The sequence below is a fragment of the Capra hircus genome, chromosome 5, assembly GCF_001704415.2.
Source record: "Capra hircus breed San Clemente chromosome 5, ASM170441v1, whole genome shotgun sequence".
NCBI lineage: Eukaryota > Metazoa > Chordata > Mammalia > Artiodactyla > Bovidae > Capra > Capra hircus.
The window spans coordinates 90330346-90356400 of NC_030812.1; the positions used below are offsets into that span (position 1 = coordinate 90330346).

Here is a 26055-nt window from a genome sequence, read left to right on the forward strand (position 1 = left end):
AACATAGACAAAACACTCTCTGACATAAATCACAGCAGGATCCTCTATGACCCACCTCTCAGTGTAATGGAAACAAAAGCAAATATAAACAAATAGGACCTAATTAAACTTAAAAGCTTTTGCACAACGAAGGAAATTATAAGCAAGGTGAGAAGACAGCCTTCAGAATGGGGCAAAATAATAGCAAATGAAGCATCTGACAAAGCATTAATCTCAAAATATACAAGCAGCTCAATTCCAATAAAAAAAATGAGCCAAAGAGCTAAACAGACATTTCTCCAAAGAAGACAAGCAGATGGCTAACAAACACATGAAAAGATGCTCAACATCACTCATTATCAGAGAAATACAAATCAAAACCACAATGAGGTACCATCTCACACTGGTCAGAATGGCTGCTATCAAAAAGTCTACAAACAATAAATGCTGGAGAGGCTGTGGAGAAAAGGGAACCCTCTTACACTGTTGGTGGGAATGCAAACTAGTACAGCCACTATGGAAAACAGCGTGGAGATTCCTTAAAAAACTGGAGTTAAAACTGCCATACGACCCAGCAATCCCACTGCTGGGCTTACACACCAAGGAAACCAGAATTGAAAGAGACACGTGTACCCCAATGTTCATTGCAGCACTGTTTACAACAGCTAGGACATGGAAGCAACCTAAATGGTTCATTGACAGATAAATGGATAAGAAAGCTGTGGTACCTATACACAAAGGAGTATTACTCAGCCATTAAAAAGAATACATTTGAATCGTTCTAATGATGTGGATGAAATTGGAGCTTATATACAGAGTGAAGTAAGTCAGAAAGAAAAACACCAATACAGTATACTAACACATATATATGGAATTTAGAGAGATAGTAACGGTGACCCTATATCAGAGAAGGCAATGGCAACCCACTCCAGTACTCTTGCCTGGAAAATCCCATGGATGGAGGAGCCTGGTAGGCTGCAGTCCATGGGGTCGCTGAGAGTCAGACATGACTGAGTGTCTTCACTTTCACTTTCCACTCTCATGCATTGGAAAAGGAAATGGCAACCCACCCCAGTGTTCTTGCCTGGAGAATCCCAGGGATGGGGAAGCCTGGTAGGCTGCCGTCTATGGGGTTGCAGAGAGTCGGATACAACTGAAGTGACCCTATATGCGAGACAGCAAAAGAGACACAGATGTAAATAACAGTCTTTTGGACTCTGTGGGAGAAGGTGGGGGTGGCATGATTTGAGAGAATAGCATTGAAACATGTATATTATCATATGTGAAACAGATCGCCAGCCCAGGTTTGATGCATGAGACAGGGTGCTCAGGGCTCGTGCACTGGGATGACCCCAAGGAATGGGATGGGGAGGGAGGTGGGAGGGGGGGTTCAAGATGGGAAACACATGTACACCCATGGCTGATTCATGTCAATGTATGGCAAAACCCACTACAATATTGTAATTAGCCTCCAATTAAAATAAATAAGTTAATTAAAAATAAATGAATAAATAATAAGTTTAAAAATGTGTACTTCATTTTTCATTGAGCCAAAATTCTTAGGTCGCTAATATATCCAGCCTCGAGAGTCCCTTGAACTGCAAGGAGATCCAACCAGTCCATACTAAAGGAGATCAGTCCTGAGTATTCATTTGGAAGGACTGATATTGAAGCTGAAACTCCCAATACTTTGGCCACCTGATGTGAAGAGCTGACTCATTTGAAAAGACTCTGAGGCTGGGAAAGACTGAGGGCAGGAGGACAAGGGGACGACAGTGGATGAAGAGGTTGGATGGCATCACTGACTCAATGGACATGAGTTTGGGTAAACTCTGGGAGTTGGTGATGGACAGAGAGACCTGGTGTGCTGCGATTCATGGGATTGTAGAGTTGGACATGACTGAGCAACTGAACTGAACTGAACTGAACTAATATCTTGCAACTTGAAACATGAACCATGAACAATTAGTGTGAGCATCACCCAGAAGTCTGTTAAAAGTGAAGTCTCTTCCCTAGACCAGAAAATTCAGAATGTGTTTTTAACAACATCCTCAGATAACTCATATACACACTAAAGTTTGAGGACACTTTAATATATCAATGTAAAGGTAAAATTATGTGTAATTTGTGTCTATCTTATTTATTTACATCTCCCGCCTTTTTAGGATTTTATTTGTTACTTTACTAACTCTGGTAAAGACAGATTAGTTCAATAAAATAGCAAAATATGACTTAAGGATGAAATGTTAAAAAAATAATATATAATCACAGAAATACTATTTGTCAAGTTGGGAAAAAGTTTCCTGACCATTGACATTTAATATTGACCAAAATTTTTAACCAATTTTTGAAAATTTGCTTGGTTCATCAAGTAGTTACTTATTGTGACTATTTTAACAGACTGATATTCCATCTGGAAGAAACCATGAAGTTTAAATTTTGAGAATTTGCCCTTATCTTATCCAAACTAGATGAGAAACTGCAAACATAGCAACTAAATATAATTTGTTGCTATCATCACAGAGCAGATTAAGAAACATAGATCTGATAATTTAAGGGGAGTTTAAAATGAAAAATCCTTCCACATCATTTTACAACAGTAATAGTAGAATTTTGGGTTAAGGAATACATTTTTATTTTTCAGTTTATTATATTTTAACAACCATAACTTTTAATTTATTTAGAACTAAGCTTAGAGCTTAAAGCAATCCATATGTAATGAAAGGACTAGTAGAAGCTTAATAAAATTTTACATTTTGAATTAAAGATTACTAAAATATAATCCTACATCTCATTTTTAAAGTAGAAAACTATATTAAAAACTCAGTTTTTAAAAGGAAAAAATTTGAAGTTAAGGGAGATTAACTCATTTTGCCAAATCAGGGGTATTTACTAAGAATGGGAAGGATGTGTTTTCATATTATTTATTTGCTTAAACAGACTCGAGATTCCAAAAAGAGAGTTTATTTTTATCTAATCGGAAATTTGGAAATGACAAATAAAGTCCACTTTTAGTGATTTTGATTTGCCTTTATTTTAGTCAAAGCATTTCTAAGCATATCCTGATTAAAGAAACTGAAATTTTTTGTATGTGTCAGAAAATGAGTGTTCTGTAAGTTATTTATCTTCTCCTTGATCAAAATACTCTATGTTGAATTATAAACTCATGTTTAGTGAGTTGTTTACCACAGTACCACCTGGGAAGCCACGTATTGTCATTATTCATAATGAGGTGTTATCCTGTAAGTTTTGTTTTCAAGTGGCCCTTTATCATGAAAGGAAGCTTTGTAATTGAGTGGGAAGACAGGGCTTCAAAGTCAGATTGATCTGTGCCATCCTGGCTTTGCTGCTTACGATTTTCTGAACTTCAGGGAGTCAGTCAATTTCTTTTAGCCTCATTTTCCTCATGTTAACATGGGAATAATCATACTTTTCTTATATGGAAACAAATGGTATTACATGTGAAAATTTTATTAATTGCTCATAAGAGGCTTTTAAAAACATTCATTTATTTATTTTAAATGTTTGGCTGTGTTGGGTCTCTCTGTTGTGTGGGCTTTTCTCTAGTTATAGCGAGCAGGGGGCTGCTGTCTAGTCGTAGTGCACAGACTTCTCATTATGGTGGCTTCCCTTGTGGAGTATGGACTCCAGGATGCATGGGCTCAGCAGTTATGGCTCATGGGCTCTAGAACACAGGCTCAGTATTTGTGTCACACGCACTTAGTTGCTCCATGGTGTGTGGGATCTTCCTTGACCAGGGATCAAACCCCATGTCTCCTGCATTGATAGCAGATTCTTTACCTCACTGAGCCACAAGGGAAGACCCATTAGAGGCTTTTATAAATAGACTTTCTTCTTATTTTTATTGTTATAATTATTATTCTCATTTTGATGCAGCTTCCTTATGCATTCCTGCTTTTATCAGAGATTCAGTTTTTCAAATGCATAGTTATCTTTCTGACTATTAATTTTTTTAATTTAATATTCATTTGAGCTCCTGTTGGTCTTTCTGGGAAGGGAAGGTCCTCCTTCAAGGCATTGCTAACCTTTTCTCTGTCTTCTTTTTTGTGTGTATGACTTTTTTTTCTTCATTTATTTTTAGCTGAAGGATAATTACAATATTGTGTTGGTTTCTGCCATACATCGACATGGATCAGCCACAGGTATATTCATCTGTCTTCTTGATCTGTTCCCATGCTCTTGCAACACCTCACAACTGATACATTCTCTGCGTTCAGTGTTTCCCTCTTCATCAGTTCTTTCCCTTCATCTTATGAATATTTCCAGTATCTCTCTTATCCACATTCCCCAAATCTCCAGACTGATTCTCAGCATCTAAAACCCCATTTTCCTCCAGTCTTTTATCACCACACATTACTTCTAAGAGAGTAGTCTGCTTGAGTTTCTTTTTAACACCTTCCTTTCTCCTTAGCTGATTGCAATCTTGCTTTTTTCTTCTCCTCCTTTTTACTAAACTTGTTCTTATTTGAATCAACTAATTTGTTAGTTGCCAAACTTAATGATGATTTATCAATCCTCATTTAATTTATTTCCAGTATGATGCTATATTTGCTTAGTAATTCAAATTTCTCTTTCCTTCTTGTGAAAGGCAAGTTTTCCAAAGTATCATACAATTTAAATTGCTTTTTTCCAGTTTCCTTTTTCTGTTCCTCTTCCTCCTTTCATCTTTGATATATTAATGTTCTCAAGATCCTTTCTTTTGTCACTTTCCTTACACAGTTGCATGTATCTCTAAGACTTCCATTCCCTCTTAGTGCCAATGATTCCTTAATCCATGCCAGATTTCCCTAAATCTGAGCTGTTTTCTCAATATCAGATGCCCCTTGGCACTTACATACTCAGGATGTTTCTAACTTGATTAATTATTTTATGCCCTACAGAATGTCACTCACCATCTGGCTCTACCAGGATTGAGTCACTAGCGACTGCAGTCGCTGAACTCCACACCCTGAAAGGACTTCAGAGAAGGGATAGGAAGGAGGCACTCTGTGCTCTAAGAAAACTGACAGAACTGGCTTTCAGATAGTTAGGTATTTTCAGGAGAAATTTCATGAACCCAATTTCTTGCATCTTCCCATATTTAGGTATGTACTTTAGTCTTAAAGATATATCTGCGCTTCCTGAATAACAGTAGTCTTCCACCAAGATGTGTGTTCGATTGCATGTATCCCTTCTCCAAGATCACGTATAAACTAATCTCATCTTAACTCTTCAGAGCAGTTCCTCCAAGTCAGCTGAGAGGCTGCCTATTGGCTACAGTCCTCAGTGCCTGTGTGCATGCTCAGTCACTCAGTCATGTCTGACTCTTTGTGACTCCATGGACTGTAGCCCACCATGGAATTTTCCAGGCAAGAATACTGGACTGGGTTGCTATTCACTTCTCCAGGGGCTCTTCCCAATGCAGGGATAGAATCCATGTTTCCTGCTTGGCAAGCTGATTCTTTAACACTGCACCACCTGGGAAGCTCATAATCCCCCCACCAAATACTGTAACTCACAGCTCTCACATTGTGTGTTTGTATTTCAATCATCACACATTTATTTGCCAAGTTCCACTAATTCCACAGTTTTAATACCCCAGGGATTTAATACTTCCTGTTTAGCCCCACTGCTGCTACTTTAGGTTAAACTCTGTCATCTTTCATATGTTCTTCTAACTCGTTTCCAACCCTCTTTTAAGCATATGTTGTTATTTATATGTTCACTTAAATACTTCTCCCACTCTCCAGAATAATTTATTTCCTTAATCTCCTGATAGCAAAAAAGACATGCCTATTGTTGATGTTTTGTAAGTAAAAAAAGAATAAATGTTATCTTTATTGTAGTTCTTTTTCAAGGAATAGCTACTCTAGCATTTTAGTGTATAAGATCTCATTTATTGTATAGGATTACATTTTCATATGTAGGATTTCTATTTTCCAAGTAGTAGTATACATTAATATATTAAAGTATGGTTTGAAAATATATCTTTTCACCCTTAAAAAGTATGATATGTATGCATGTTAGTCACTCAGTCATGTACAATTCTTTGCGGCCTCATGGACTATAGCTTGCCAGGCTTCTCTATCCATGGAATTCTCCAGTCAAGAATACTGGAGTGGATTGCCATTCCCTTTTCCAAGGGATCTTCCCAACCCAGGGATTGAACCTGGGTGTCCCACATTGTGGACAGATGTTTTACCATCTGAGCCATCAGGGATATACATGTTTTCATATCAAGATTTATGATACTATATTTTCTATTAATTTATAAATTAATATAATGAAATTATTATATATAATGAATATATAATATAAAAATTATATATAATGAACTATATATATAATGATATTATTTTATATATAATGAAACTATATAATGAAATTATTTTATCACTATTGTTGAATACTGATGGAGATTTAGTTTTTTATTACTATTAGAGATTATTCTATGGTGACTGTAGTATTTTGTAAGTCTTTTTTGGACAATTATGATTGTTTCTTTAGAAATATTTGTAGAAGCAGAATTTCTGGAACACATATATGTTCTTGACACATTTCTATAGATGTCTGACACATTTTTGACAAAATTCACTGTAGAGAGTGCTCTATCTGTTTAAATTCCCAGCAGCTTTCTGGATTTTGTCCATTTTCCCCATTGAATTTCATCATAATAAATATTTTAACAACTTGTTGGGCAAAGATGGCATCTCATTGTTTTAACTGCATACTTGTCATTAGTTAAACACTAAATACTTTCTTGTTCACTGAATTGCCAGGCACATTCTTAGCTCATTTTTTATCTTGATAATTATTTCTTTAAAAATTTATGTACATTTTATATATTCCAAAGCTGTTATCATTTTGTCATACAGTACTGATTTCTCTCCTCAGTGTTTACCCTTTAAATACAAATTACTCATTGACTTTCTTTTGCACCATTTCATTATTCTTGCTGTTAATCCATGTCTCTTTTTGACCTGCAAGTAGTTGGTATATACAAAAACTAATACTGCCCTTACAAAAGGACTTTGTAATGACTAATTACATAGTTTTATGAATTCCTTAGTCAAGGAAGAAGGCAAAGATTATATTTTTAAATCATTTTTGTGTCTCAATGATAAACCAGATCACTTGCACACCTGTGTGCCCAGTAGGTGTTGAATTGGAATACTGTAATTCCTGCACACCTATCCTGTAGACCCCTGCAAAACTGCAAATATTTTCCACCCCATGCTCCAGCATGAAGAACCATTAGCTATTTTCTGGGTCTCACTCAAGAGCTCTTTTAGTGTTGTTTTATAGTTAAGAGCCAAGGTTATGCAGATAGCCAATCGTGAGTTTGAGTTCAGGCTTGACCCTACCAACTTCCTCGTTGTGTAACCTTGATGAAAGTCTCAGATTGCCCATCTGTAAAATGGATCATTATGGTATCTATCACACTGAAACCATAACCACAGAAAACAGTCAATCTGATCACATGTCCGCAGCCTAGTCTAACTCAATGAAACTAAGCCATGCCCATGGGGCCACCCAAGACAGGTAGGTTATGGTGGAGAGGTCTGACAGAATGTGGTCCACTGGAGAAGGGAATGGCAAACCACTTCAGTATTCTTGCCTTGGGAATCCCATGAACAGTATGAAAAGGCAAAATAATAGGATAATGAAAGAGGAACTCCCCAGGTCGGTAGGTGCCCAATATGCTGCTGGAGATCAGTGGAGAAATAACTCTAGAAACAATGAAGGGATGGAGCCAAAGCAAAAACAATAACCGGTTGTGGATGTGACTGGTGATAGAAGCAAGGCCCGATGCTGTAAAGAGCAATATTGCATAGGAACTTGGAATGTTAGGTCCATGAATCAAGGCAGATTGGAAGTGGTCAAACAGGAGATGGCAAAAGTGAATGTTGACATTCTAGGAATCAGTGAACTAATGCACTGGAATGGGTGAATTTAACTCAGATGACCATTATATCTACTACTGCGGGCAGGAATCTCTTAGAAGAAATGGAGTAGCCATCCTGGTCAACAAAAGAGTCTGAAATGCAGTCCTTGGATGCAATCAAAAAAAATGACAGACTGACCTCTGTTCATTTCCAAGGCAAAACATTCAGTATCACATAATCCAATTCTATGCCCCAACCAGTAATGCTGAAGAAGCTGATGTTCAATGGTTCTATGAAGACCTACAAGACCTTCAAAACTAACACCCAAAAAAGATATCCTTTTCATTATAGGGGACTGGAATGCAAAAGTAGGAAGTGAAGAAACACCTGAGGTCACAGGCAAATTTGGCCTTAAGTACAGAATGAAGCAGGACAAAGGCTAATAGAGTTTTGCCAAGAGAACGCACTGGTCATAGCAAACACCCTCTTCTAATAACACAAGAGAAAACTCTACACATGGACATCACCAGATGGTCAACACCGAAATCAGATTGATTATATTCTTTGCAGCCAAAGATGGAGAAGCTCTATACAGTCAGCAAAAACAGGACTGGGAGCTGACTGTGGCTCAGATCATGAACTCCTTATTGCCAAATTCAGACTTAAATTGAAGAAAGTAGGGAAAACCATTAGATCTTTCAGGTATGACCTAAATCAAATCCCTTATACAATGGAAGTGAGAGATAGATTTAAGGGACTAGATCTGATAGATAGAGTTCTTATGAACTATGGAATGAGGTTCGTGACATTGTACAGGAGACAGGGATCAAGACCATCCCCATGGAAAAGAAATGCAAACAAGTAAAATGGCTGTCTATGGAGTCCTTACAAATAGCTGTGAAAAGAAGAGAAGCGAAAAGCCAAGGAGAAAAGGAAAGATATAAGCATCTGAATGCAGAGTTTCAAAGAATAGCAAGAAGAAATAAGAAAGCCTTCCTCAGTGATCCATGCAAAGAAATAGAAGAAAACAACAGAATGGGAAAGACTAGAGATCTCTTCAAGAAAACTAGAGATACCAAGGGAACATTTTATGCAAAGATGGGCTCGATAAAGGACAGAAATGGACTGGACTTAACAGAAGCAGAAGATATTAAGAAGAGGTGGCTAGAATACACGGAAGAACTGTACAAAAAAGATCTTCATGACCCAGATAATCATGATGGTGTGATCATTCACCTAGAGACAGACATCCTGGAATGTGTAGTCAAGTGGGCCTTAGAAAGCATCACTACAAACAAAGCTAGTAGAGGTGATGGAATTCCAGTTCAGCTGTTTCAAATCCTAAAAGATGATGCTGTGAAAGTGATGCACTCAATATGCCAGCCAATTTGGAAACCTCAGCAGTAGCCACAGGACTGGAAAAGGTCAGGTTTCATTCCAACCCCAAAGAAAGGCAATGCCAAAAATTGCCCAACATCTGCAAAATTGCACTCATCTCACATGTTAGTAAAGCAATGCTCAAAATTCTCCAAGCCAGGCTTAAGCAGTCCGTAAACTGTGAACTTCCAGATGTTCAAGTTGGTTTTAGAAATGGCAGAAGACCCAGAGATCAAATTGCCAACATCTGCTGGTTCATGGAAAAAGCAACAGAGTTCCAGAAAAACATCTTTTTCTGCTTTATTGACTAGGCCAAAGCCTTTGACTGTGTGGATCACAGTGAACTGTGGAAAATTCTTCAAGAGATGGGAATACCAGCCCACCTGACTTGCCTCTTGAGAAACCTATATGCAGGTCAGGAAGCAACAGTTAGAACTGGACATGGAACAACAGACTGGTTCCAAATAGGAAAAGAGTACATCAAGGCTGTATATTGTCACCCTGCTTATTTAACTTCTATGCAGGGTATATCATGAGAAACGCTGGGCCGGAAGAAGCACAAGCTGGAATCAAGATTATAGGGAGAAATATCAGTGGCCTCAGATATGCAGATAACACCACCCTTATGGCAGAAAGTAAAGAGGAGCTAAAAAGCCTCTTGATGAAAGTGAAAGAGGAGAGTGAAAAAGTTGGCTTAAAGCTCAACATTCAGAAAATGAAGATCATGGCATCTGGTCCATCACTCCATGGGAAAGAGTGGAAACAGTGGAAACAGTTCACACTATTTTGGGGGGCTCCAAAATCACTGCAGATGGTGATTGCAGCCATGAAATTAAAACACGCTTACTCCTTGGAAGAAAAGTTATGACCAACCTAGATAGCATATTCAAAAGCAGAGACTGTACTTTGCCAACAAAGGTCCATCTAGTCAAGGCTATGTCTTTTCCTGTGGTCATGTATGGATGTGATAGTTGGACTGTGAAGAATGCTGAGTGCCAAAGAATTGATGCTTTTGAAATGTGGTGTTGGTTTAGACTCTAGAGAGTCCCTTGGACTGCAAGGAGATCCAACCGGTCCATTTTAAAGGAGATCAGTCCTGAGTGTTCTTTGGAAGGAATGATGCTTAAGGTGAAACTCCAGTACTTTGGCCACCTCATGTGAAGAGCTGACTCATTGGAAAAGACTCTGATGCTGGGAGGGATTGGTCGCAGGCGGAGAAGCGGACAACAGAGAATGAGATGGCTGGATGGCATCACCGACTTGATGGACATGAGTTTGAGTGAACTCCAGGAGTTGGTGATGGACGGGAGGCCTCGCATGCTACAATTCATGTGGTCGCAAAGAGTCGGACATGACTGAGTGACTGAACTGAACTGATCTGATGGTATCTATCTCTTGATGTCTTATGAGACTTAGATGTTTACCTAATTTGAGACAGGGGCATCATTAGCACTTGATAAATGATGACTATTATTTTAATATTATCATTGCAATCAAAATTAGTTAGGTACTTCAGATGAATTGTAATACTGTAACTGTTAGTGTTTGATTATTACTTATTGCATCATTAACTTATTACATGTTTCCTGTGTTGCCTCTACAGAGAAATAAAAACAGATATCCAAATCTTTAAGGATGTATTTTTAAGATAAATTACATGGGAATACATGAAAAAAAATGAATGAAATACATATTCCTTTAGCTATTAGAAAGAATAGTAAGAATATTCTGCTTATTAAAGTAGTCATATCAGTCCTGATTGGCTATTATTCTTAAATAGTAAGCAAATTCCAGTTATGCACATATCTTTCAATTTCCATTAGATAATAACTAACTCTAATTAGCCTACACTAATACTTGGCAACTTTCCTATCTTAATAAACCCAGGTAAATTAATTTTAATAAAATAACATAAAACACTAAAAAATCTATTATGTTTATATTAACAAGAAAAAAGAATAAAATAATTTTGTTGTAACTGGGAACAAAGAAAGGAGAATAATCAGTCTTAAAAATTATTCACAGTTAACACTGTACAATAAAGGAAAATCACCCATAAGATATTTTCAAGCATATTCATGGTGGACTAGCAATGACAGTGACAATGGGTGTCTCAAAAGAAATACGACACAAAAACGTTGTCAATCTTTAGGTACTTATGGAAACACAATGAGGAAATATAAACACCCGGAGAGAAATAACGCAATAGCCGGAGAGAAACATTAGTATTTCCTTTCTTAAGGTTGTGTTATATTTTCAAATTTGGTCTTTAGGGAACTTTAAGACAATAGTTATTGTGGTACATTAAGAAGAGTTAAGGTTTTTTTTTTTTTTCCTCTGTCAAATAAGTATATGCAGCTGACATACATGAGAATAGACTTTTCTAATTATTTTACTGAGCTCCCGAAGTAAAGAATTGAAGAAAGTATTTTAAAACTTAGTCTTTTATGAAAATATTGTAATTGTTATACTCAAACACTCTGTGATTTTGAAATGTATTTAAACAGCATGCTAATATTGTTCTGAGTCAAAAAAATTACTTATTGCAAAAAATTTATTGTTTAAATTGTGATCAGTCCTACTAAGCTTTGTCACAAATAAGATAACCTGTGTTGCCCAAGATTTTCTTGATTTCAGAACTGAAAGTCCCATGTCTGGGGAGCAGCCTCAGTCTGAACAGACTGAGATAGTTGGTCACCCTAGTTACAGGTCACTTAAATACACATTGCCATATATATACAAAATATAAAGTCAAACCAAGAATAAGACAGTTAGTTTGACACAAAATTTTAAATTCACCTTTAGTGAGCAAAATTGATTATGAAAAGAGTATTTGCACAGTCTGATTAAAAGCAAAGAAAGAAATGTTGCTTAATATAGATTAACAATGATCAAAATTTACCTTAATAAGATACTTACTTTTGTAAAAATTCTTCATGGCCACATATACTTAAAAGATGATCTCTGGGGAATAACTGGTCATTTGTGCAAAAATGTAGAATTTCTGCAATTAGGTCTTTGACAAGATAATTAGCTAAAAACAAGATTGAATAATAAAATGTTAATAAGAGCACATTATATATTGGCTAAGTAAAAGATTTTGAGACCAAAAAATGATGCATGCATTATGAACTGTTATAACTGTCTAGCTCCATCAAGAGGAATTAAAATGAGATACATCACAGTTACTAATCTAATTATATTTGGAGATTTTTTTTTAAGTATCCTTTGCATTTTCTTTGATCACTCTGTCTCCATATAATCTAACAGAGCTAGGTATTTCATTTCTCATTCTGAAAACTTTGGTAATGGTAGCTTCTGCATTAAAAAAAAAAAATATTCTACTGTGGTTATCCTTAGAGATTTGAGAGATGCCAAAGAGATTATAGAGTGAATGCTAGGTGGCAAGCCAGGAGTTTAACCCAAATATGGCAGCTTCCAAAGCTGGTGCTCTTAATAATTCTGAGTCTTCACACCTTATTGTTCTTCTTTTCCTGTATAGAATCACCCCAGATTCTGTCTTGGACAGCATTATAATAACCTTGAAGGACATGTGCTGTTTTTCTTCATCTTCCTTAGGACTCAAAAGTGTCAGCATATTATAGGATAAAAACCCTTCACTGTCTCATATTCACATTCTACAATATCCCCCCATAGTGACACACATATACCATTTAATTATGTTTGCCTATGAAATATTTTGTATTTATAGATGATAAAGAGGGATTCATTTATTATCATATATGCTAATAGTTAGAAATTATGGGCAGAGGAACCTGTTGGGCTACAATCCATGGGACCGCAGAGAGTTGGACACGACTGAGGGACCAAGCACACAGAGCCAAAAATGCTTTCAATGTGATCTTGAATGAAAGTAGGTACAACAGATTGTATTGATGATCCTTATTGAAGATTTGAACAGCATACTGAAAATCCTCAGTTGCACTTACTCAAGGCTGTATATTGTCACCCTGCTTATTTAACTTATATGCAGAGTACATCATGAGAAACGCTGGGCTGGAAGAAGCACAAGCTGGAATCAAGATTGCTAGGAGAAATATCAATAACCTGAGATATGCAGATGACACCACCCTTATGGCAGAAAGTGAAGAAGAACTAAAGATCCTCTTGATGAAAGTGAAAGAGGAGAGTGAAAAAGTTGGCTTAAAGCTCAACATTCAGAAAATGAAGATCATGGCATCTGGTCCCATCACTTCATGGGAAATTGATGGGGAAACAGTAGAAACAGTGTCAGACTTTATTTTTGGGGGGCTCCAAAATCACTGCAGATGGTGATTGGAGCCATGAAATTAAAAGACGCTTACTCTTTGGAAGGAAAGTTATGACCAACCTAGATAGCATATTAAGAAGCCAGAGACATTACTTTGCCAAGGTCCATCTAGTCAAGGCTATGGTTTTTTCAGTAGTCATGTATGGATGTGAGAGTTGGACTGTGAAGAAAGCTGAGTGCCAAAGAATTGATGCTTTTGAACTGTGGTGTTGGAGAAGTCCCTTGGACTGCAAGGAGATTCAACCAGTCCATTCTAAGAGATCAGTCCTGGGTGTTCTTTGGAAGGAATGATGCTAAAGCTGAAACTCCGGTACTTTGGTCACCTCATGTGAAGAGTTGACTCATTGGGAAAGACCCTGATGCTGGGAGGGATTGGTGGCAGGAGGAGAAGGGGACAACAGAGGATGAGATGGCTGGATGGCATCACTGACTCGATGGACGTGAGTTTGAAGTGAATTCCAGGAGTTGGTGATGGACAGGGAGGCCTGCAGTACTGCAATTCATGTGGTTGCAAAGAGTCGGACATGACTGAGTGACTGAACTGAACTGAACTGAAGTTGAGTTTTGCTTATATGTCTACATTGATGTGACTTCTTTTACCGCCAAACCATTGGGAAAGGTTTTTGTCACATACTGGCTTACAAAACATAGTATAAGTGGTATTATTGAACTTGCCATGAAGGAAAAATGGAAGCATATAATGTTGGATTTAAAAGTACATTTTATGGGAGATCAAGCTGTTATCAACAAAATGTTTAGAGAAACAAACGATAGTGATCATCAGGGAAGTAGAAATTACAGAAATGCCCTGACATAGGAGAGAGTATCTTATATGTGCTACTGCTTGGTAATATTGACTGAAATATTATGAATTGAAGCTAGAGGAAAATATAGCCACAAGCAAAATCAAGACTGGAAAGGCTTTGAAAAGAAGGGGAGAGCATGGCCAATGTAAAATGGCAGGGAAATATTTCCAAAGACTCCAGTTGATTTTAATTAATTTGACTTTCCCATTTCCAAGATGTATGGCCCAGGCTATTTTGTAGTATGTATGCATTCATTATTTCACTCCAGTCAGTTGTTGCAGTTTACATGAAGGACTCCATAAGCTAGTTTCTAGCTGTTACTCCTCTTCTGTGCTTTGGTGTCATGTCTTCTACTACTGACTCATGTTACTCCTTGAATGTCTCATTATCACTTCAAATTCAGCATGTCTGTATCTGAAATTACCATTTTTCTCCTTGAAGCCAAATAATTAAGCATCTGTAAGTTAAACTTTTCATCCATATTGTAAGCCAACAAGTACCATGGTTTATTTTAAGTAAATTTTATACCTATATCTTCAATTTGGCAGCTAATATGATCCTTTTTCCAGTTTCTCATAGTTGCCAACTTCATACAACCCTTCTCAATCTGTTGGCCATATTGCCTACCATATTGAAAAGGCGAAGATCCATTCGTGATTTTTTAAATTATGCTACTTTGCAGCTTAAATCTAGTTTTTATGCATCCTTCTCGATCCCTTTACATGTCTTTTGATATAAAAGAATCACTGTTGTTTTGCTTAGTGCTAAGTCATGTCCAATTCTTTGGGACCCCATGGATTGCAGCACACCAGGCTTCCCTGTCCTTCACTATCTCCTGGAGTTTGCTCAGACTCATGTCCATTGAGTTGATGATGCCATCCAACCATCTCATCCTGTGTCATCCCCTTCTTCTTCTATACTCAATCTTTTCAGCATCAGGGTCTTTTCCAGTGAGCTGGAGTATCACTGCTTTTTATTAAATCTAACTTCTTCACATATGATTCTTCCATCACTGGTTTCTAGTTCCATCAATTTAAAGCCCTTCTCTTATGTAATATTCCCCCCTCTAAAGATGCTTTTGTCTTTTCTTTAAAATAATCTTTTTCTATTTAATATTCCAATAAAATTACTCCTCTTCCGTTATATTCCCTTAAGGATAGTATCTTATTTATTTATTTAATTTATACCTTCTCATTACTGCCAAATTTCTTCAAAGAGTACATAACTTCTGCCAATAGTTCTCAATTACTCTTTAATCTTTGCAAACTGACTTCTACCACTTTACAGGTCACAAATGACTTCCTAATACAGTTCCAGCTATGTATCATTTAAATCTAGAAAGTAAAGACACTGCCTTTAGAATAATTTTGGAGTTGAAAAAAGGACAGGGAATCTTCTTCACTGAAGTGATAGCTGAAGATTGTAGAAGCAGAGACGACCTTGTTCAAACCTCCAGCTCCTCCAGAAGGATTCTATTTTCTCACTCTGGGGGAAACAGAATTCTCTTTGGATGAGAATCTCTCACTGTCTACTCCTCTTTCTGTTTAGATTTCTTTATTCCATAAGTTTCTAGCAACAGCTTCTGGTTTTTAATAGTCATTCTTGAAATGCTCTTCATATTTTTATTCTTTAGAGTATATCTATGTTATTCAGTTCAGTTCAGTTCAGTTGATCAGTCATGTCCAACTCTTTGCTACCCCATGAATTGCAGCACACCAGGCCTCCCTGTCCATCACCAACTCCCGAAGTTCACCCAAACTCATGTCCATCAAGTCGGCCATCCAGCCATCTCATCCTCTGTCTATATTATTAGTAAAGCACTAATATAAAGTAGCGAAGGGATCACAGTTTTGGTGTAAAAATTACTTTAAAATGAAAACATTTGAAATCTAATCTGTACTTTTCTTACTGAATAAAGCCAAGTCTCGTAATACAGGTGCTATTAATTTCCTTCTGAGAGAGCTCCCTGCAAATTTCAGGAAGGAGACAGACTGCCCATCCACTAGCATAAAAAGATATATAATTATTGTTTTTTCTAGCTGAAACTTTAAATACCTCCCCCTGCACACATTTTTATATTATGCTGTTATATAAATGTATACCTCTGAGTTTTAGCAGGTCACTCGTTAATGAATAACTCCTGCATGACTGTGTAAAGAAACCTTGTCTTTTGTCTTGTTAATCTGTCTATTGTCAATTATGTCACAGTCCTATCCCACTTCAAATTTAAATGGGCAGAGGAAAAGTTTTTCTCCTAAGAGTAGCATACACTACTCTGTATATTTTCATAAATGTGTCTTGTCTCCTCCTCTACTTTTTCCTCCTTCTCCTAATCCATCCCTTCCACCTCCTCCTTCTTAGTATCTTTGAGGCCACAGACATCCTCTTTACCACTGTACATTTCTAACACTTAACACAATGACCTAATCACTTTACTGAAACTGCTTGTAAAAGTAAAAAATGGCCTCTGGCTTGCCAAATCCAATTTTGGAAATTAAATATTATAAACTGGAAGATCAGGAATAGTTTCCTTAGTTCATAATTCTTTCTTCTTCTCCAGCCACTGAAGTCAGCATTACTCAGATATCATGGACCTTGGTGGTCCAATCAGAACCTGCTTTCAGAAATTGGGAAGTGGATCTGAAAGTAGATCTTTTGCCCCTTTTCTTTTTGCCCATTTCTGTTCCCCTGTAACCTTGAAAGAACCTAATTAACTTGTTGATTCTTTTCTGAGATAAAAAGAAGTAAGATGAAGAGTTAAGTAGTTAAAGAATGATTAGTTCTCTAGAGCAACACCGCCCCCACCCCGTTAGCGATCCTGCAGACATGTCCCACAGGCAAGATTACATCTGAAGAGAGAGAATCAGTCAACCTGCACAGAACAGAGAACAACGCAGAACCCAGCCTTCTGCCTCTACGAGTCACTGAGATTCTTCCCCCACTTGTTTCCCTTTAAAAACTGTCAGCGCTGAGCAGAATCTTTGGAGTGGCCTTGGGGCATGAGTCCATCTTCTCCACTGCCAGCTTTTCTGATTAAAGCACCTTCAATAATTCCTCCTGATTATTGGTTTTTAGCAGTGAGCAGGCAAACATGAGTTTGGTAACAGATCCAGCAGATTGAACTTTCTTTAGAGATTGAACTTTCTTAAGGTAGCTGGCCAAATAACATTTAAGCTTGAGCCTGGCTTTCCACATGATTCAGAAAAGTAAGGGAAATGAGTCAGCAGAAAGTAAGAGAAACATAAGAAATAGTTATACAGAGAGGAGATAAGGTGAGAGACATACAGGAATTTTGGACTGCTTGTACATCAGATTTTTCTTCCCAAATGTTTTCTGAATTCCTACTCCTAAATGCTAAAGAAATACCTGGAATCCTTAAAAAAATTTTATTTAACTTATATCAGCAGGAGTTGGTTTCTGTTAGTTTTGAACCAGATAATCCTAATACTCCTACATAATATTGTTATGTTTGTAGCCATCTGTACTAACTTGGAGCCTTAGCTAGAGTAAGAAAGGAAAAACAACAACAACAACAACAACAACAAAATCTAGTAATCATAATGAAACTACAGTCCATGGGGTTACAAAGAGTCAGACATGACTGAGTAACTAACACTTCTACTTCAATGAAAAAACTGAAATCAACCTTGACTATTCATTGGAAGGACTGATGCTGAAGCTGAAACTCCAGTAACTTTGGCCATCTGATGTGAAGAGCCAAAAAGACCCTGATGCCAGGAAAGATTGAAGACAGGAGGAGAAGGGGACAACAGAGGAGGAGATGGTTGGATGGCATCACCAATTCAATGGCTATGAGTTTGAGCAAACTCCAGGGGTAGTGAAGGACAGGGGAGCCTGATATGTTGCCATCCATGGGGTCGCAAAGAGTCAGACATGACTTAGCAACTGAACAACAATAATTTGTCAAGAAACAGCAATTGATAGGTAGACACTTAGTAGCAACAAAGGTTGTTTGAAGAACCAAATTGTTTTGCAAAAAGGTTGACTGTAACAGTGAAATAAATATTAAACAACTTAAAGAGATTCTAAAACTTGAGGGAATAAGAATCATCTGGTGAGTTTGATAAGATAGATACCTGGGATCCATCTGCAGAGACTGATTCAGTGGATCTGCTAACTATACTGGACTGACAGGACTATTACAGTTCTTACTCTGAAGATACAGGCTGTGTATCAATGTCTATTCCATCTCCCATTTACTTTTGAATAAAACAGTTGTTTCTAAAGGATAAGAACAGCCATTTCCACTTACATGTAGCCTTTCTCTAGAATCTTTCTGAAATTTAGCTTTTATTTTTAATATGCTAAAAACTTGCTATACTTGCTATTTCATAGTAGGAAAATAAGGTGTCCTGGGGTGAGCTATGGAGAGAGTTCTTTGAAACAATAGCTAAATAAATGTTAAAAGATTTCCAGCTGTTTTCCTGTTACTTCACTTCAGGGCAAAATACTAGCTAATACTGCTTCTCTTAATGACTTCAGACTGTGGGCTCAAGGCTAGGCAGCTCATACCAGCTTTTAGGTAGATTTTTATACTTATTTGCAAGATTGCTTACCACATGGGATAAAATGAAGTCCTTTTGTTGAGTTATCAGTAAAAATATTTATATTAAACTTAGTATTAGAAAAGAGCTTATATGGAAATGCTGTAGTCGTGCTCCAAATCTTCCCAGAATTGGAATCCATGTCAGCGGCATGATATGATTCTCTTATTCTGAAAAATATATGTAAAAAAGTACTTAGGACAAAATTTCAAGAAACTACTTGCAGGGTTTGCAATAGAAGATTTAATATAGGAAAGTAACCAGCAGCTGATTTGTGGTACAGTGCTGTTAGCTAGGGTAGCTTGGTAAAGATTACAGTTAAACCAAAAATAACTGTAAATGTCTGGTCTTTAAATTTTCTCTGGTGCATCTCATTTGAAGCAATTAGGAATATATTGTCCAGCAAAAACAAGAGAGGAACAGTTGCTATTGCTGCCTTCTTTCCCACAAATGCACATACACACACACTATATTGCATTCCTTTTTGTATCCCACCAGACACACACACACACACACACACACACATAATGATATATTCATTTTTGTATCCCATCATCACTAAACACAGTCCATGAACATGAAAGGGGTTCCACAAATGCTTCTAAATGCTTTATTGAGTGGAAAACTTTTTGCCAGTGCACAACTACACAGCCAGCCAAGCAGACTTGGAAAAGGAATTTTGTGACAGCATAGAAAGAAATTTCATTAGACCTGCCTGATGGCTAATGCCTGACAATCCCATGGGGTATAATACCATTTTCCAGATTTCCAAGAGAAAAGATTTTCCTTGCCTGGCCACAACTCAGTCAGTGAGAGACTGTCACAAGTCAGCCAATGAAAAGCCACTCTGCTGGAAAACTCCCTTTGCCTCTGATGGACTTTTGTAATAGCCCCTCCCAACTTCCCCTTCTCCTTTATGAAAGTTTTCCTCTCCTTTGCTTTACTGGGAGTTGCCTGTGGTTTTCCATAATTACATGACCCCAAGTGTAATTTTTTGCTTCTTCCAAATAAACCCATTTTGCTGATGAAAAAGGAATACATTGTCATTCATAAAATATGAAAATTCACCCTGAACAATGACTATTGCTTCATTGACATTTCCTTTGAAGCTTGAACTAGTGCCTTTCTCAAGCCAGAAGCCACTCATTTATTATTTATTCATTTATTGATGGTTAAATTCTCTTGTTTGTGTCATATCGGTAAGTACAATTCTTGGCAGCTCATTTTCTTTAAAATTGGGATTTTACACAAATATTTGGATTTTATATTAATAATTGAGCTCAGAAGTCATTTGTACATTCTGCACAATTACTTGCTGTGTCAGAGTCAGAGAACTGCAAAATAGTTTCTCCTTGGAGCCAGGAGCCTTGAGTTTGAACCCTGACTCTCTTATTCAATAGTTTCATGGTCAGAGGCAAGTTATTTGACCATATTCTTTGTTTGCACAAATGAGGATATTTATATCTACTTTAAAGTTTTATGTGAGAAAAGGCATATAAAAGACTTTTTTAGAATGTAAAGCAATATATGCATGTTCAGTTCAGTTCAGTCGCTCAGTCGTGTCTGACTCTTTGCGACTCCATGAATCGCAGCACGCCAGGCCTCCCTGTCCATCACCAACTCCCGGAGTTCACTCAGACTCACGTCCATCGAGTCAGTGATGCCATCCAGCCATCTCATCCTCTGTCGTCCCCTTCTCTTCCTGCCCCCAATCCCTCCCAGCATCAGAGTCTTTTCCAATGAGTCAACTCTTCACATGAGGTGGCCAAAGTACTGGAGCTTCAGCTTTAGCATCATTCCCTCCAAAGATATCCCAGGGCTGATCTCCTTCAGAATGGACTGGTTGGATCTCCTTGCAGTCCAAGGGACTCTCAAGAGTCTTCTCCAACACCACAGTTCAAAAGCATCAATTCTTCGGTGCTCAGCCTTCTTCACAGTCCAACTCTCACATCCATACATGACCACAGGGAAAACCATAGCCTTGACTAGACGGACCTTTGTTGGCAAAGTAATGTTTCTGCTTTTGAATATGCTGTCTAGGTTGGTCATAACTTTTCTTCCAAGGAGTAAGCGTCTTTTAATTTCATGGCTGCAGTTACCATCTGCAGTGATTTTGCAGTCTCAAAAAATTAAGTCTGACACTGTTTCTACTGTTTCCCCATCTATTTGCCATGTAGTGATGGGACCAGATGCCATGATCTTCGTTTTCTGGATGTTGCATGTAATGCATCATAATTATCATTATATATCATTATAGCGGAATCTCTGTAGAGCTATATTTTTATGCCCACATGTAGAATATAACATAAAATTTATAACTAGCTATTTCAAATGCTTTTGATGATGAATATGAAACCTTGGATTATTTTTCCTTTTTTGTTAATTTTGCAGAACCCTGAACTTTCTAGTAATTTTCCTGAATGAAAAATTATGCATTCTGTGTAATATATCATATATATTACATCCCTGACATTCATCCTAACAATTTATGCAGCATTAAAGTAATATAGGCTCACTGAGGTAGCTCCATCTCTGTACCCTTAAACTCTACCAAAACATCCCTTCCTTAAGGAACCTCACAAGTGGAAAAGTACATGTTCATCCAATGGGCCTGGCATGCATAAGGATCATCTTGTTTTCTGGATTCTATCCCCAAAGTTTTTGGCTCAGTAGGTAAGTGGAGGATTCCTACCCCCACCCCAATTTTTTTCTCCCAGCAGTTTTCCAAATAAGTCAATATTACTACAGTTCAAGAACCACTACTTAGGATAAACATATAGGCCACTCTTCCTTCTTTTACCCTCCATCAAAGGTTTGGACTCCATTTCTGAATTGAGGAGTTTGATGATCTAGCATTCAACCATATGATAAGATACTGCTCAATGCTTACATGCATGATTTAACCTTCTACCATTTTGGAGAATTCCATTTAAAACATAAATTCATGACTCTCTTTTCTAAACCTTCACTGAGCATCTACTGTGGGCCCAAAACTTTTTTGTGTACTATTGCTCTGGTGACTCAGACAGTAAAGAATTCGCCTGCATTGCAGGAGAACTGGGTTTGACCCCTGGGATGGAAAATTCCCCGGAGAAGGAACCAGTTGTCCACTCCAATATTCTGGCCTAGAGAATTCCATGGACAGAGGAGCCTGGCAGGCTACAGTCCACGGGGTTGCAAAGAGTTGGGTATAACTGAGCGACTGTGACTGTTGCTCTGTGATGGCCTTTGCCTGCAGCAGCTTAAAGCACGGTTTTGGTTCTGGGTCAGAGACTGAAGTCAGGCCATGGCAGTGAGAGTGCTGAATCCTAACCACTAGACCCCCAGTGACCAGTGATCAGTGGCCAGTGGCAAGGCCTTGGCCCATTAGATGTGTAGAAGTGAATTTTCGCATAGAGATGGAAAGTAGTGAAGGAAGGAAATTGTTTATTAGGAGGAAAAGAGCACATGTGGATAGGCACATGGATGGGCTGAGAGTCATGCCCTCACAGGAGTTTGAATCCCTTTTATGGGGTGTTTCTTCCGGGTTTCCTTTGGCCATTCATCTTGCTTTACCTGGTTCCGAGTCTGTATTTGGTTTATCTCAGGGTCCTTCCATGGGTGTAGGCACATCTCTTAGCCAAGATGGATTCTAGCAAATGTGCTATTGGATATTGACATTACCTACTATGCTCTGGCACCACCTTCCTTTTTGAGCTTCAGGGAGCCTTCCTGCACATGTGTAGTTGGGGAGATCTCTTTGACATCGAGAATGAGGAATATGGGGTCTTTTATCTCTTAACTGGGTAAGGCTCAGCTCCTCTCTCACTCTTAACTTGGAGTATATGTCTACAGGGGACAAACTTTGGCTGCATAGCTTGGGACCTGTCTGTCTCCTGTCTCACTATGATATTTTATTGTATCATAAAACTACATTTCTTGAGATATATGTCATAATAGGAAACCAAATTCCACAAATTAGAGAGCCTCTTGAAGGGTATGTAGCAGGAATGTTAACAGCATTTTTAGGTATGGTTATTTAAATATTAGGAAAAAACACAAATGAAATTGGATATATAAATCCATTCTACTATGGCTTTCCAGAAAGTTTGGAGACTCTCTTAAGAAATTTGTCTTTCAAATTCAATTTGGTCTGTTTTTGAATGAAAGAGCTTTGGATATTTGGATATCTAAATATTTTTGCAAGTATTTGGACACCAGCACACAGTAGGTCCTCAAAAAATTGTTGTTGAGTGAACAGTGTGTTTGTGTACAAAATAATTATGCATATATAAATTCATTTTATATGAGTACATGCCAACAAAAATTATTGCAAACAAAAAAAGTAAATGTGTAAATGTAACCTTTGTCTTCTCTTTTACTACTTTAATATTTATTATTGTTTGGTTGTCTTTTTTTAGTACTCATGGTTACTTTGAAAGAAACTATTGAGAAAAATTCCATCTAAGAGTTTAAAAATGTACCATGAGCTACTGACACACCATCCCATAAAATATTTTTATGTCACTATTAAGAAGGTTTCATCAAAGAATACATACTAAATACTCTTGGGGAAAAAAAGTTATGGGAGAGACTAATAATTGTTTTTTGATGGAGCTATACCAAGTATTACCTTGTGATATGAAGAGAGCTATTTCTCATGCTTCGAGAGTAGAAATTACCACATCTTAAATTTTATTAAAGTGTAAAGTTCCTGGCAGTGCTTGTCAGATTGTTACAGTGGGTAGCTTATTCTTGAAAGAATCAATATTGATATCTTTAAAGATCCTAATTTAGGAATCCAAAGTGCCATTTAAATTTTTCTTCTGTGAACTGGAGCAAGAAGTTAATTAAAGTTTGAATATGGGTTCATGGATTTGAAATGCTTTTTTTTTTGGTATGTGTGTGCCCTTTGGTTCTTCCAGTATGGTAACAAGGTTTTTTAACTTGACCTTGCTTTTCAGTTTTCTTGCTTGTTCTTCGTTTGAATCTCTCTCATGCATGAACTAGTTAGTAGGCATTCAGGTAGCTTTTTAAGATAATGGCTAAATCAGTGGTTCAAATCTTTAATCACAAATGATCATTCAGCAGGCAGCAGCTATAGGTGATGAATATGTTTACTTATATGTATATTTATTACACTTAAAACAGCCAAAAAATATAAAAATCAAGATAATTAAAATGAAAGTGCACTAATTTTTCAAAAATTTCAGAAATCTGAGCAAAAGAAGAAATGGCATTATATAAATTTTCATTGATTAATGAGAGATTGGTCTTTAAAAAGAAGGCATCTACGTTTATAAGTTCTTTATTTAGGTTAGCAAAAAGGGGATCTGCGATTTCTTGTTAATATCTCTTAGTGATCAAATTTGTTTTTCAGTGGACAAACACCCATGCATTTATTCAGCATTCTGGCAGCCCATTCAGGGTAAGATTGAGTTATTAAGCAGAAGGTATTCTCATTGTTCTAAATAGTACATTCCAGGTAAGGAGGATAAATTCATGCTAGTTTGGGACAGAGCCACAGAAGTCAGTCACTTATGTGCTAGTTAAATGAGAAGTTAATTTACTGCAAACCAAGCTAGTAGCAAACAGCATGAGCAAGCCCAAAGTTATAAAACTTTCATCTTTAGCAGATTTTCAGGGGAAATTTTTATTTTACTGTAAACAATGAAACAATACCAGAAGTTGATTAATGAACTACTGTGTAATAAATTTGTCCATTTAACTATGTTAAAAATTATAGAGCTTTAACATTCTATATGCAAGATTAGTCAGTTCAGGGATGTTAAGATAGACAAATTCACGCACGTTCTAGAAATGTCAAAGTTGAATGAAACAGCAGCACTCACTTTTTTACTTTGTTGCAAAAGGATGCCAAACTCATATTACTGCCTTGAGCTACTTCAACCAGCTGAATGGAACAACCTGTCAGCTTAAAATAAAAACTGTTAAAATAGTTTTGTATGGAGAAAAGGTAAATACAATTCTAAAATTTTTATTTTGTTTTAAAAAGCCATTCTGTTTTTAATAATATTTTTAAAACTTTACTGAAAAAATACAAATGGAAAAATACATAAATCTGAAATATATTTATATTTGAACTTTGAGGAATATATGCAACTGTGAATATTAATATCCAATCAAAATACACATTTCTATCACTTTAGAAAGTTCCCCCATATCTCCTTCTCTCAGTCTCAACATCTTTTTGGTAACTGTTAATTCACATTTCTGTCACCATGTGCTCTTGTGTTTCTGTCTTCTTTCATTTAAATCATACATATTTTAAAATTTATGCTGTCATACATTATCAATGATTTATCTTTTTTATTGCCTATTAGTTGTATTTGAAGTAACGTCGGACACGACTTCACTTTCACTTTCACTTTTCACTTTCATGCATTGGAGAAGGAAATGGCAAGCCACTCCAGTGTTCTTGCCTGGAGAATCCCAGGGACGGCGGAGCCTGGTCAGCTGCTGTCTATGGGGTCGCACAGAGTCAGACACGACTGAAGTGACTTAGCAGCAGCAGCAGCAGCAGCAGTAGTCTTTTTCATTACTATTCCACAGTTTGCTTACCCATTTTCTTTTTGATGGACAGGTGTGTTTGTAGTTTTGGAGTATTGTAAAGAGAAATATTAATTTTCATATGCAAGTGTTTTTTGGACATGTGTTCCACTTCTTGTGAATAAGTACATAAATGACTCAGTCAGAGGGTAGGTATATGATTAACTTTAAAAGAAAAATCTTTGCTTTACGTATTTTGAAGCTGTTACTACATACATATGCATTTAAATTTATTATGTCTTCCTGGTTGACTCTTTTATTATTATGAAATGACCCTTTTCTTTCTCTAGTAATATCTTGCCTTGAACTGTACTTTTTCTGATATTTGTAATGACACAAGGCTTTGTTTTGCAGGTTGAATGTTAAATATTTTGATTTTTTTACTTTCAAACTATCTGCCTATGCTTTTCAAATTTGACTCTTGTAAATAATCCTTGTCTTTCTTATCTAGTTTGGAATGGATTTAGTATATTTTTGGGTGTGGTTGGGTTTAAGACTGCCATGTCCACATATACTTCTTTCTATTCATTTCTTCTATTTTGTTTTGTTCTTCTATTTTGTTTTGTTCTTCTATTTCTCCTTCCCTGACTTTTTCAATCTAT

General features: G+C 37.0%; 1 protein-coding gene across 1 annotated transcript in view; it reads right to left on the minus strand.

The window, feature by feature from the left end:
* PIK3C2G (phosphatidylinositol-4-phosphate 3-kinase catalytic subunit type 2 gamma) overlaps nt 1–26055 on the minus strand; it is a 470847-nt gene that overhangs the window by 417548 nt on the left and 27244 nt on the right. Inside the window, exons 3-5 of the mRNA XM_018048420.1 lie at nt 24736–24818; nt 18917–19074; nt 12162–12276 (exon numbers count right to left, since the gene is read on the minus strand). Coding sequence (XP_017903909.1) covers nt 12162–12276; nt 18917–19074; nt 24736–24818 — 356 coding nt within the window. The remainder of the gene's footprint in view (nt 1–12161; nt 12277–18916; nt 19075–24735; nt 24819–26055) is intronic.